Source organism: Lytechinus pictus, chromosome 4 (genome assembly GCF_037042905.1).
Source record: "Lytechinus pictus isolate F3 Inbred chromosome 4, Lp3.0, whole genome shotgun sequence".
NCBI classification, from domain to species: domain Eukaryota; kingdom Metazoa; phylum Echinodermata; class Echinoidea; order Temnopleuroida; family Toxopneustidae; genus Lytechinus; species Lytechinus pictus.
Window position 1 is genome coordinate 18,972,969 of NC_087248.1, and position 14,344 is coordinate 18,987,312.

The 14,344-nt window shown below is 34.5% G+C and overlaps 1 protein-coding gene across 7 annotated transcripts in view; it reads left to right on the top strand.

Moving 5' to 3' along the window:
* The window catches only part of LOC129259413 (protein mono-ADP-ribosyltransferase PARP4-like), a 75,194-nt gene that overhangs the window by 12,475 nt on the left and 48,375 nt on the right, over positions 1–14,344 (top strand). For all 7 annotated transcript variants that reach the window (XM_064098561.1, XM_064098555.1, XM_064098559.1 and 4 more), the window contains exons 10-16: positions 4,405–4,565; positions 4,935–5,072; positions 7,654–7,752; positions 8,964–9,150; positions 10,163–10,331; positions 11,515–11,645; positions 12,466–12,684. In XM_064098561.1, coding sequence (XP_063954631.1) covers positions 4,405–4,565; positions 4,935–5,072; positions 7,654–7,752; positions 8,964–9,150; positions 10,163–10,331; positions 11,515–11,645; positions 12,466–12,684 — 1,104 coding nt within the window. The remainder of the gene's footprint in view (positions 1–4,404; positions 4,566–4,934; positions 5,073–7,653; positions 7,753–8,963; positions 9,151–10,162; positions 10,332–11,514; positions 11,646–12,465; positions 12,685–14,344) is intronic.

Below are 14,344 nucleotides of genomic sequence, written 5' to 3' on the forward strand. Positions count from 1 at the left end.
TGAAAATTTATGTCATATAAAGATGCTTTGCAATAAGTGAAAAAGCAAATATTTTCCCTCTATAGCCTGCATAGCTAACTAAAGCATTCATTTTATGGATGCATATGACTGTAGTTATCATCTCAGCTATCAAGATTAGATTTAAATTCAGGTGATTTCTGTCTGATGAAAAGATTTGCGATTGTGATTATAGCGTTCCATATAGCTTCGAAAGATTAAAAAAAAAAAAATTAGATCCTGAATTCAGTTAATCAACCCATTTTTTAGAGCCTTGTTTGTAGAAAAAATAAGAATCAGAGTTTGACTAGGTGATCTTTGTAGATTTGAATGGTGGGAGATAGACAAGGCTTAGGGTTCTCCTTATGAATAAACCTGTTAAGGACTATTGGATTGAAGAGAAATGAAAATGAAAGAGTTCGAGGAGGAATCGAGAGGCAATAAAGAGATAGTGAAGAGAGTATAGTAATCTGAGTGAAGGCTTAGCAAGTACATGTACTAGTATGTGAAAGTGAAACCAGACTTTACTTCATTCTGAAGTGGTTGTCACAGTATTTCTGAATGGGCTGTCATGCCTGGGTTTTTAGTTTAATAGCATGTACAGACATGCGTAGGCTATGGCAAGCCGTTTCCTTAACCCTATCTTAACTGGGCTATTTCGGACCAACATATACTGGGGGGTGGGGGGGGGTCAATCTCGGCCGTTAATTGCGCGATTGTCGCGAAAATTTGCACGCACGTAGAGCCGGATGTTAACTCCAAGACTGTATAGTAAAGTTTCCATAAAATAGTTCACTTATATTTTTTTAATAATTAATTATGCAAATAAGCCTATGAAATTTGCCCTAAATTTGTTTTTTGTGTATGTTTTTGCCTTTAACTCACTTTATATAGCTAGTAGAATGCTAATTTTTGGTGAACATATCAATTTTTACATTTCTAACAAAAATCTACAAATAAATTGCCCCAAAATTATTAATTTCCGATGTATTTTATTGGGTTTTTAAATTCTTATGTATTTCTTTGTTTTTTCAAACCTTTGTTTTTACTGTATTTTGGATGAACTTTGTCGGGGACCCTTTTTTTAGCTATCTTTGAGTAATTTTTTGAGCAATTTTGGGACTGACAAGCGCTTATAAAATATTGGAAACACGTACATGTACAGTACCCAGGCGTCACAAATTTGGTCTCCAAAGATGCGCAAGACTTGAAAGTAAAAAGTCAGTGAGCTGTGCTGTCAGAAACTTTTGCGCGGCGGCGTAGCGATGAAATTTGTCAAGGGGGGGTCAAATTGACCCCCCTCCCAGTTTGATAAGGGATAATCCCATTTCTTGTCAGGAATTAACACAGATAATGCTTCATATAAAGAATTTTAATTCCTTGTATCCAGAGATTGTAGATTAAAAATTGGCTGAGTTAAAAAAAAAAAATGGTAAAAATCAAAAGAAAAACAATCGTTCAAGTCATGTTAGGAAAATTGATACGTGTACTTCAGGCCAAATTGGTTATTTTGCCCAGCTGCCATTAAATCTGCCAGACCAAGTGATTACTTAGTCAGGGCTCCACACTAACCCTTTTAATCTACTGGCCCAACCTGATCATGTCAGACCAGTATATACATGTAGCAGTTCTTCCATTTTTTACTGGTCCGAATCTAAAAATTTACTGGTTTCCAAAAATAAAGAAAAACATAAAAAAGGTTTGAGTTTATTTTGCCGTCTTTTACTGCTTATTGTTACCACCCCCCCCCCTCCAAAAAAAAAAAAACACCAATAATCAAACAGTACACACACACAACATAATTCATGAGATCCATTTCTCAATTTTGTACATGTACAGCATTTTTAATGAGACACCAGGGGTGGTATTCTGAAAACGTTCTTATCTTTGTTCTTATCTTTTATCTTATCTCATTGAGATAAGAAGACGCTAAAATCATTGCAAATCGGTATTCTGAAAATCTTCTTAACGCGTTCTTATCTTTGTAAGGACTGCCTCCTTCTTATCTTCAACACGCCCATTTTTAGGATATTACCAATCAAAATGCGCTTTATATTGGCAATTTAACCAATAGAAGCGTTCCTTATGTCAAGAGAATATCATGGGCGCTGTGCGTACACTGTTTCTGGCGCATTGCGCGAAATAGGCATTTTATACGCAATGACTGATTATTATTTCGAGACACGTGCACAAAATATAGAAATAAAAAAAGTAAATAAAGCAGGTACGAATAAAGAATAAAATATGGAGAAAGAAAGTAAGTAGACAGAAAGGTGTCAGAATGAAGCAGAAATTAAAAAAAAAAGATGAAAGGAACAAAGCAGAAAATAATGAAAGAAATAAAGAGTAAACGAAAGTAAGCAAGCAAAAAGGACTTTAAAAAAATAATAATAATAAAATAAGGAAAAAGAAATAGAACGATTATCAATGATAAAGTGAGGAAGAAAAAATAAAGAAAGAAAAGAAAGAAACTTAAAGGAAAAAAGTAAAAGGACAAAATAAAAAAAGATTAAAAAAGGATCAAATGAAGTAATAAAGAAGCGAAAAAGAAAAAAGTTTGAAAAAAGACAGTATGAAAGAAAGAGAAAACGAAAGAATAAAAACATGTAAAAAGTGAAGGAAGAGAGGAAAAGGAAAATGAAACAAAGAAATAAAGATGAGAGAGAAAAAATGAAAGGAAAATTAAAGCTAAAATAAAGATTACAGAAAGATAAAAATAAAGAAAGGTAAATTCAAAGAAAGAAAAGGAACGAAAAGGGAAAATAACAAGTCAGGAAAAGTGAAGAATGAATGAACAAAAAGAAAACGAAAAAACAAAGAAAAGGATTTTTTAAAATTGATAGAAGAAAGACACAGAGAGGAAAGTAAAGAAAGAGAGTAAATAAAGAATGAACGAAAAAAGAATGAGCGAAATAAAGAATAAAACACAAGAAAGAAAGTAAATAAGACACAAGAGTGTCAGAAAGCAGAAAATGGAAAAAAATGAAAGAAAGAACAAACGAATGAACGAAAAAAGAAGAAAAAAAAGAACCCAAAAAGAAAAAAAAAGGAAAGGAAAAAATAAGGGGAAAAAATAATATTAAGGGAAGGAAGAAAGAAAGAAAAAGGGGAAAAAAGGAAAAGCACATATAAAGACGAAAGAATGAAAGAAAAAAAATAAGGAAGAAATAAAAAGATTACAAAAATGTGACGGAAGAAAGAAAAATGAAAAGAAAAGGAAAGGAAGAGTAAAAGGGGAAAGAATAAAAGCAGAAATAAAGACTTATTCAAGAAAAGAAAGAAAGGGATAAAATGAAAAGGGAAAATAAAAAAGGAAGAAAGATGAAGAATAAATGAAACAAAGCAAAAGAAAAGTAAAGAAATTAAAAGATTCAAAAGAATAAAACAAAAAATTTAAATGAAGAATGAACTTAAAGAAAGGAAGAAAGACAGATAGAAAGGAAGAAAAAGAGAAAATAAATAAAGAAAGAAAAAAGGGATAGAAAAAAGAGATGGGAAAATAAAGGGTGAATGAGAGAAAGGGTGCATGGGAGGAATACTTGTGGGTATTTGTTACTACTAGTGGCCATCGATTTTAAGCAAGAAAGAACGCGGACATCGTGAGATGTGATAACCCTCTAGCTATCTTAAATATTATCATATATATCGTGAAAGATAAGAAAGAGAAAAGATAAGAACGTTTTCAGAATACCACTTATCTTCATTTTGTTCTTATCTTTTTAGCGCACTTTTGTATTATATGCGCGAGTTGTAAATTTACGCGCTCAGCGTTGGATGGAAAGCAAGATAAGAACAAAGATAAGAACAAAAGATAAGAAAAAGATAAGAACGTTTTCAGAATACCAATTTGAGAACGTGACGTAGATAAGAACGAAATTAAGATAAGAACGTTTTCAGAATACCGCCCCAGGGCCATAATTTACAAAAGAGAAGAAAATATCATTTGTATCAGTAGGATAAAATTTTTACTGGTCATTTCGGACCAGTAAATCTGGCTATTTCTGAAAAGTTACTGGCCCAACAGCAATCTTTACTGGTCTGGGACCGTCGGACCAGTGCCAGTGTCATGCGCAGCGGCTGGCGCTGACTTTAAGTTTCTTGTTTTTATTATAAAAATCACCATAGTCAAATCCGATTTCAACGACATAAACACTACTGTTTTCAAGTTTTAACTGAAAAAATATCATTTGATGGTACAATGACTGAGAAATACCATGTTGTTTACTGTGTTTTCAGTTGCTTAACGATGTTCACAGCGTCTGTGAAACTTGTCTAGAAATTAACTTGGTCCAGCGAATTTTATAGCAACTGGGCATAATAACGAATTTGTCCTAAAGAAGTCATTTTCTGTATAGTATTTGATGTTACAGTGACTGAGAAGTATAATGTTGTTTATTGTGGTTACAGTTGCTTAGCGATGTTCACAGCGTCTGTGAGGCCACTGATTGGTCCATGCGTGGGAGTACAGAGGCCAAGTATCGTACTCTCCGCTGTCATATGGAACTACTAGGATCAGAATCGGCAGAGTATGAGCAGATTTCAAAACAGATTCAAGACAGCTTGACAGGGTAAGGTTTATAATTTGCTGAGTGTAGAATATTGATATTAAGAATAATAATGATATAATGATAATAATGATAATCATATTGATAATGGTAATGATGATGATGATGATGATGATGTTGATAATGATAATAATAATAATGATATGCAACATACTAAGCCCTGCATATCATTACAACGGCTTTAGTAAATTAGCAGAGCTGCCAATAGGGCACTTTTTAACATTTTGATGAATGTTGATGTGTTTTAAATTTTCTTTGAAGTGCATTAAGCATCTTAATATTAAGATGGAAACGTGCTGTATGATTCTTATCCTTTATCATTATTATTGCTATGTGTATTTTCATATTGTTATTACTTTTTTTCTTTTAAAGGGGCAATTCCATCAAGGTGAAGAGAATCTTTGCCGTTGAACGATTTGTAGAAAGGTCCAACTTCGCACATCACCTTGGCAACAAGAAGCTTTTGTTCCATTCCTCCAAGCCATCCAACTTCTTGGGTATCCTTTCAAGGTAAATATAATTAGAGGTTCAAAGGGTGAGCAAACTGCCCAACGCCTTTTAAAGTTGTGAAAATTCATACATAACAAGCAGTTTTGTTTCAAATCATCCAGATCTTAACAGTCCTGGTGGGTGTTTCATAAAGCTGTTCGTAAGATAAGAACGACTGGTGATCCTTTCTTTTAGTAAATGGTATACACCATTGGCAATGGTTAAGCGCGTAAGAAAGGATCACCAGTCGGTCTTAAAGTCGCTCTTAACTTACGAACAGCTTTATGAAACGGCCCCCTGGTGTGTGTTTCATAAAGACTTAAGTATGACTTAGAGTCGCTCTTAAATGTCAAGTTGCAAACGGTATAAAAGGCATTACCGCATTGGTCAGATGATGCCCTCTACTGCCTATTGATCAATAAGATTGCGCATTGCATATCATGTACGTGTTGGCATTTAAGTGTGACCTAAGTCATTCTTAAATATTTGTGAAACACCCACCAGGTGGGTGTTTCATAAAGCTGTTCATGAGTTAAGAGCGACTTTAAGAATTACTGTGATTCTTTCTTGTGGTAAATACTATGCACCAAAATGTTCATTGGTAAGAAAGTTTCACCAGTCATTCTCAATGTTGCTCTTAACTTACAAACGAATAGCTTTATGAAAAGGCCCCCTGGGACAGAAACATACATGTAATGTAGCGATGAACTGGAACAGAGGCAGATACTTTTAGGGGACTTGTCAAAATTGAAAAGATGATCCAACCGACCAGTTTTTTTAATGTGGTCTATTGGCTGCGTTCTATAAAAAGCTGGTCTTAAAATTTACAATTTGAGATAGTTATTACTGATATACTGTATAGAAATTAAATGAGCCTATAATTTCAAGAAACTATGTTTTGATAGTTTTGATACTTCCACTTCAACGGGTTCAAAACTCTGCTGCTAGACTGGTCTCTCTCTGTAGGAAATCTGAGCATATTACCCCAATCCTGCGTTCTCTCCACTGGCTCCCCATACATCATCGTATATCTTTCAAAGTCCTCCTCCTTACCTACAAAATTCTGAATGGTCAATCCCCCAAATATCTCACAGATCTCATTTCTTTACGTTCTAGCACCTCCTCAAGACCCCTCCGTTCATCATTTACATTGCAGTTAACTCCTGGACCGCGCACTTCTACAAAATATGGTGACCGGGCTTTTTCTTCTATTGCCCCTTCTCTTTGGAACAAGTTACCCTCTTACATGCATAGTGCCAAGTCCGTCAGTCAGTTTAAGGCCCTGCTCAAAACATACCTTTTCAATCAATGAATCCCAGTTGTGGGTCGGTCATTGGAGGTGCACACCAGTTTTAATCTGTTTTTTTTTCTTTTTTCATGATTTTTTTTTTTCCTTTTTTGTCACACCTTGTGTTAATATGCCCATTTAATATTTTTTTCCCCCATGTAAAGTTAAATTCAGAACACAGTGCGCTTAGAAACGCCCGTATTAAGCGCCCTATAAATGTTTTGTATTATTATTATTAGGAGAAGTACTTGTTTTAATAGCTACCTGGCTGGTAGCATAATTATTGTGATGTGAATCTATTGGGAAAATGTTTTATCATTTAAATGGGCCTATATTATTACAAGACTACACTGCTCAGAATGTTGCATTATGGGTAAAGAACCTGGCCAGATTTGAGTAGTTGAGGACTTGAGGTGATGCTATACAAGGCTGTTGGTTAAAGCATACAGACAAGAACAAAATAGTTCAGTAATATACAAGTACTTTGGTAGCAGCTTGTATGTTTGTGCTAAGTACTGGTTTAACATGTCTGCCACTATTCCAGATCATCATTACTTCATGTGATAGTTTATGTTCCAAAACTGTCATGGTGTACATGTAGATAATTTGAAACAATATCATGTTCCAGTGGTTGTATTTTCACAATTTTAGTGGAATATTTATTTTAATTGGGTGTCCTGTCAAAATAAAAATGTCACAATTTTTTTCCATATAAAACTACTTCTCGGAATGTACTGAAAGTTTTCAGTATACGATCATTGTATGTCACTTTCTGATATCCAATTACTAAATTTCAAAGATGAGTGTTCAAAGGGTCTTAGAAAAAAAAAGTTCTGAGAGAGGGAACAAATGTAAAAAGGGATTGAAAATTTAAGTTTTCACAGAGAATCAGCTGCAAAAAGAAGAATATTCTACAGCCACTCGACATTTGTAAGATTGGGATATTGGATGATACTCGAGTCTAATTCCTAAAGTATTAATGGGCTATATCATTGATATTTATGTTTGGTAATCTTGTCATAATTTTTACAAGCTTGCTTTTATGTAGTTCCCATCATATCTCTTTGACTTAAATTAAGCTTTTACCCTATAACTCGACTGATTGTATCTTTATATTATGTTATTGTATACCTCTCAGTTGTTTATTATTTTATGAATATGTATTATTGTTGCTGATTTATTTTTTTTATGTCAATCAAATGTCAATGAGAAATATGAAAATAAATGAAATGAAATAATTATTCACTAATTTTAATGAACATTAAAGGGAAACTAAGTAATGTTCTATTTGATTGTATTCTGTTCAATTTTCAGAGGTTTGCTGATGCCTAAGATAGTGGTTGATGATTTAGGAGTCAGCCGGACAGATGCTGGTATGCTGGGACATGGAATCTACTTTGCTGACAGTGCAAGGTTTGCATATTGAAGTTGATGTAGTTTATTCCAATTCGTCTAATGCCAATTCGTCCAATTGCCAACTTGTTTACTACCATTTGGTCTACCATCAGTTCGTCCCCTCAACACATGGTCTACTTTAATTTAGTCTGATGCCATTCCATCTAATAACCAGTTGGTCCAATAGCCATTTAGTCCATATAACATTTGGTCTACTTGGACTAAGTGGTCCACTCACCACATGGTCTACTTTAATTTAGTCTGATGCCATTCCATCTAATAACCAGTTGGTCCAATAGCCATTTAGTCCATTTACCATTTGGTCTACTTGGACTAAGTGGTCCACTCACCACATGGTCTATTTTAATTTAGTCTGATGCCATTCCATCTAATAATCAGTTGGTCCAATAGCCATTTAGTCCATATAACATTTGGTCTACTTGGACTAAGTGGTCCACTCACCACATGGTCTACTTTAATTTAGTCTGATGCCATTCCATCTAATAACCAGTTGGTCCAATAGCCATTTAGTCCATTTGCCATTTGGTCTACTTGGACTAAGTGGTCCACTCACCACATGGTCTATTTTAATTTAGTCTGATGCCATTCCATCTAATAACCAGTTGGTCCAATAGCCATTTAGTCCATTTACCATTTGGTCTACTTGGACTAAGTGGTCCACTCACCACATGGTCTACTTTAATTTAGTCTGATGCCATTCCATCTAATAACCAGTTGGTCCAATAGCCATTTAGTCCATTTACCATTTGGTCTACTTGGACTAAGTGTTAAATTATGCAAAATGAATGAAAAGAAGATGGGTATTAGTCCAAATGGTTATTAGACGAAATGGTCATAGACGAATGGGTGGTAAGACGAAGTGACAGCAGTGCATATTGCTCTGTCCAAATCACCTTGAGTTATAGACGTTTTTTGATGATATGTGAGGTATCCTTGGGCAGATATCATAAGGTCATTGAATGTCACCTAAATCTTAACCAACCTCCTTCCTGATCTTACCCAATCTTATATCTCTCTTGTTTTAGCACCAGTATATGTTACTCTGTCCAAAGCAAACTGAGTAATAGTTGGTTCCTAATGATATGTGAGGAATCCTTGGGCAGATGTCATTAGGTTCTTGAATATCAACCAGATCTTAACCAATTTCAAACCAGATATTAATCAACCTCTAAACTTAACCAACCTCATCTCTCTCTTATTTTTAACAGCACCAGTGCATGTTACTCTGTCCAAAGCAAACTGAGTAATAGTCGTTTTCTGATGATATGTGAGGTGTCCTTGGGCAGATGCCATGAAGTCACCCAATATCACCCAGACCTGGACCGACCTCCGAGTGGCTTTGATAGTGTTGAGGGTTTAGGAGCGGTAGGTGGACAGATAGCTTCCGATTTCAGTGTAAGTATTAATAATAATAATAATAATAATAATGATAATAAGAATAATAAGTGTGTCTGTCAGGTACATGTATGACATTCTAGGTGGTCCACATGGCATTGTTTCCTACATCAAGAAATTGATCCACATTGTGCTGCACTCAACCCAGGTGAGGTGAATGGGTATCTGGCAGGAATTAATTCCTTGAAATGCGTGTAAGCTGTAAATAATGACAGCCACCAAGCTAAAGCTGGGGTAATAATATTGAAGTCCTTTGGAAGCGTATAGAGAAGTTATAATCATAATGTTCTATACAAGAACTGTTTTTTTATTATTAATTCCTGCTGATAAGGCATTTCTAGTTCATAAATTATGATAAATTGCCGACTGGTCTACATCCACTTTATCTAAGCCCCATTTGGTCTCATCCCAGATTTACAATCGGTTTGTCTAATAGTGCATTTGGTGGAGTGCAAGATCTGCACTACAATGTGAGTGGATGCTTCAGAGTCATCTACTGAATATCATGTGATCTTGGACCAATCAGATTACAGAACATTCTCGGAAGTTATATGATAATGGCTGTTCCAAACATTTAGGGGGAATGCTGTCATTTGACGACTTAAATGGAATAACAAAATAAGGGCATCAAGATAGACTAAATGGTCAATTTTTGAGGGTAGGATTGAGAATTCTATGTGCATTTTAATTGGTTTAATGATGTGTAAATGTTATATGTAAAACCAATCTCATTAAATTCTCTAACTGATTCAGATTTTTGATTTGGCTCATGATATTGAAATGTTACAAGGGCTCATGATATTGAAATGTTACAAGGGGCCCGTTGCAGAAAGAGTTGCAATCAATCGCAACTCTAAAAATCATGCGCAACTTGATTTTCAACCAATCAACAGCGCGCATTTGGGACTTGAGATTGATTTTTTGACTTGCGTTTAAATGCAACTCTTTCTGCAACGGACCCCTGAAACCAATTCCAATGAATTCTTTAACACCGATTTGCATATCTCTAAAGGCTAATGAGTTTACAATCTACAATGTGAACCAACAACGACTGAGATACTTGGTTGAGTTCACTCTGCCTGAGGATCAGACTGACACTCCTTCAACGTTCATCCCTGATCTTCCGACTGTTCCCATGGAAACGAATGACACCAAAGAGCTACCAATACCTCCACCTGTTGGTGAGTGCATCTCATGCAATCAGGGCACTGTTTCACAAAGCCTAAAGATTGATTGCAATGATTGTCAATGAAATCAATATTCGGAATCAGTTGTACAATTGGTGTGGAGCTCAGAACTTTTGGTAAATTCCTTGGACTGTATGAAATTGGCAATAACTCTGAAGGAAACCTGTATACACTGTACCTCCTTGGCAAGTGTTATGTCATTAATTTAATGTCAAGTCCACCCCAGAAAAATGTTGGTTTTAAAAAATAGAGAAAAATCAAACAAGCATAATTTTGAAAATTTCATCGAAATCGGATGTAAAATAAGAAAGTAATGACATTTTAAAGTTTCGCCTTTTTTCACAAAATAGTTACATTTCCAACTTAGTGATATGCAAATGAGAGAGTCGATGATGTCCCTCACTCACCATTTCTTTTATTTTTTATTGTTTGAATTATACAACATTTCAATTTTTACCAATGTGGCAATAAGGACCAACTTGATTAAACCATAAAATGTTAAAGCAATTTGTTTTCTACATGTTCAGGGAGGAACAGAATTTTGTTTCATAGGACAATGAGGAGAAAATTAGAATATTTTATTTAAAAAAATACAAAAGAAATAGCGAGTGGATGACATCATTATTCTCATTTGCATATACCGACCAGGATGCGCATATAACTGTTTTATGAAATAAGGAAAAACTTCAAAATATCATGATTGATGAAATTTTCAGTGTTATGCTTCTTGGATTTTTCTCTTTTTATTCAAATCAACTTTTTGTTACGGTGGACTTGTCCTTTAAAGTCCATGGAAAACATTTGGTAAAGGGTCAATAATGTGACTTGTACCAAATTGTCATCTAACATTTCACTTTTACAGAAGTGTAGTAGCTGTTGAATCTATTTTCATATGTTGATTCTTTGTGATAATTTGAATTGTGAATATGTTTTGTAATGCCCTCAGCAAATATTTGATTTTGATTGGGCACCCATTCAAAATGATTTTTATTTGGTAGAGTCACTCAACTTTTCCAATGAACCAAATTTCATTTCATCACTTTGAGCATGTTTGAATTTTGTTTTAATGGAGAAGCATACATAAATGCTAAAATAAATATATGTGTGTTATAATTGTTATACACGTTTATTTTTGCTGCAGCGATGTACGTTATATTTGTCATTGTTCTCGTTGTAGAAATGAAAGATGTACTGGCTGTCCCTAACCCTAATGATAAGGTTGTAAGTGGTTTACAAAGTACATCCAGCAAGCCTATTCCACTCAAGAACGTATGCGTCCGAGCAAAGATGATGGACCTAGCCGCACAGGTGAGGTTTCAAAAGATTTCACAGTTCTAGGCCAAGTTTAGCTAGGAAAGTTGAAAGTTATGTTATTTCAATTGGAAATATATAGTTTGTTCTTAAATGCCTTGTACTTGAAAATATTGTATGACGAAAAAAAAATACTAAAAAGTTTGGGTCTGTTACTTTATTCCAGAACTGTGTATAGTCTCATATAAAGGTTGCTCTGCCTAAGTCGACCTTCCATAAGTGGATTAATTGCCTATTAAAAAAGTCAAAGCAATTTTTTTAGACCAGATTTTGGAAAACATATGTTACCGGTATATAAATCTTCTGAGTTGAATTTCTCCCAAATCGAACATATTTTTTTTTACTATTAAAATATTTGACTTAGGCTGAGTAACCTGTACTAGTCTTGTTTCTGTTGTTTCTTGATCTTGTTACTTGCAGTCAATACAATGCTTGATTTTAATCCTGCAAGAGGATTTATATTTATGTTGTTATCTTGTCGAAGCAGTATATTTTATTTGGGACACTACAAATTATATATAAATATATCTTGTTCTCACTACAGGCCTTTTCAATGGTGATATTTGGGACTTTACACGTGTACGATGTAACATTTTGTTTTTCATTTATCTATGTATTGATTTGTTTATTTACATGTATATGTCAATTACTTTATTTATTTACATATTTCTTTATTAAATTATTTACATATTCATGTGTTCATTCATTCATTCATTTCTTTCAATTAAGATAGTCATCATTACTATTATTATCATTTTCATTGGGAGTGTAATTCAAGTGTAAACTTCAATTTATCTCTCATCCATTGTACCTGTAGGTCGTCATCTTCCAGGAGTACGACAACGTGAACCGGGAGTCCATCGAAGCCAAGTATGTATTCCCCCTGGAAGACAGTGCTGCAGTGTGTGGTTTTGAGGCATTCATTGGAGACAAGCACATTGTGGGTACGGTCAAGGAGAAAGAACAGGCTCACAGGGAATACAAGGAAGCCATCAGTAAGGGGCACGGAGCCTATCTCATGGATGAAGAAGCACCGGTGAGTCAGTAACGATGTTCAAATTGGCATCTCCTCATTGTGTCACACTAATACACAATGTTTTGCACACAGTTTTACTCTCTGTTTTTTTACATGATGCTTTATGCATCGTTTTATAGACAGTTTTACACAAGTCATTACTCAATCTTCAAATTGGCAATTCCTCATTTTACTCAATGCTGTACACAGAGTTTTACACAGTGTTTATACTACACTGTTTTACACAAGGTTTTACCCACTGTTTTATTAAATTTTTACACATTGATTTACACATTTTACACAAGTCGTTACTCAATCTTCAAATTGGCAACTCATTTGACAATTCATAACACACAATAAGGTTTTGAGGCATCCATTGGAGACAAGCACATTGTGGGTACGGTCAAGGAGAAAGAACAGGCTCACAAGGAATACAAGGAAGCCATCGACGGAGCCTATCTGATGGATGAAGAAGCACCGGTGAGTTTGTAACGATGTTCAAATTGGCATCTCCTCGTTGTCTCACACTGTTTTACACACTGTTTCACACAATTTTTTGCACACAGTTTTACTCACTATTTTTTTCATGATGCTTTATGCACAGTTTTATACACTGTTTTACCCAAGTCATTACTCAATCTTTAAATTGGCAATTCCTAATTTTCACACACTGTTTCACATAATTTGCACACTGCTTTACACTATGTTTTGCATACAGTTTTACTCACTCATTTTACATGATGTTTTATGCACAATTTTGGACACTGTTTTACACAAGTCATTACTCAAACTTCAAATTGGCAATTCCTTATTTTACCCAATGCTGTGCACAAAGTTGTATACAAGGTTTTTATCCTATACTGTTTTACATAAGGTTTTACCCACTGTTTTATTAAATTTTTCACAAGTCATTACTCAATCTTCAACTTGGCAATTCATTTGACAATTCATAACATACAAAAAGGTTTTGAGGTATTCATAGGAGATAAGAACATCGTACAAGGAGAAAGAACAGGCTCACAAGGAATACAAGGGAGCAAGCAGTAAGGGGCATGGAGCCTATCTGATAGACGAAGAAACACCAGAAAATCGATCTTCAAATTGGCAAATCCTCATTTTACACTGTAACTGTAATGTTTTACACACTTCTTACCACACAGTTTTATTCAATTTTTACTCACTATTTTACACCCTGTTTTACACACTGTTTACACAATGCTTACCCAGTGATTTATCCACTGTTATACAGTGCTTTATTCAATGTTTTGACCTTGTTTTACACAGTATTTACATTATATTTTACACACTTTTTTACACAATGTTCTACTCACTGTTGTACACAATTTATGATTCAGTGTTTTACACACTGGTGTACAAATTGTTTTGCACAAGTCATTACTCAATCTTTAAATTGGCAACTCCTTGCTTTACACAATGTTTACCCACTTTTTTACACAATAATTTATCTACATTTTACACACCGTTTTACATAATGTTTTACAAAAGTCATTTTGTGAAAGAAGCATGACAAAGTATACAAAATGAAATGCTCACAAGGGACTTTGTTTTTATTTCACTTCAGGAAGTGTTTACCGTGAGCATGGGCAACCTGCCTCCCAAGGTCAAGGTTGTGATTAAGATCACCTATGTGATTTACACAATGTAGAATTTTATTTTTTAC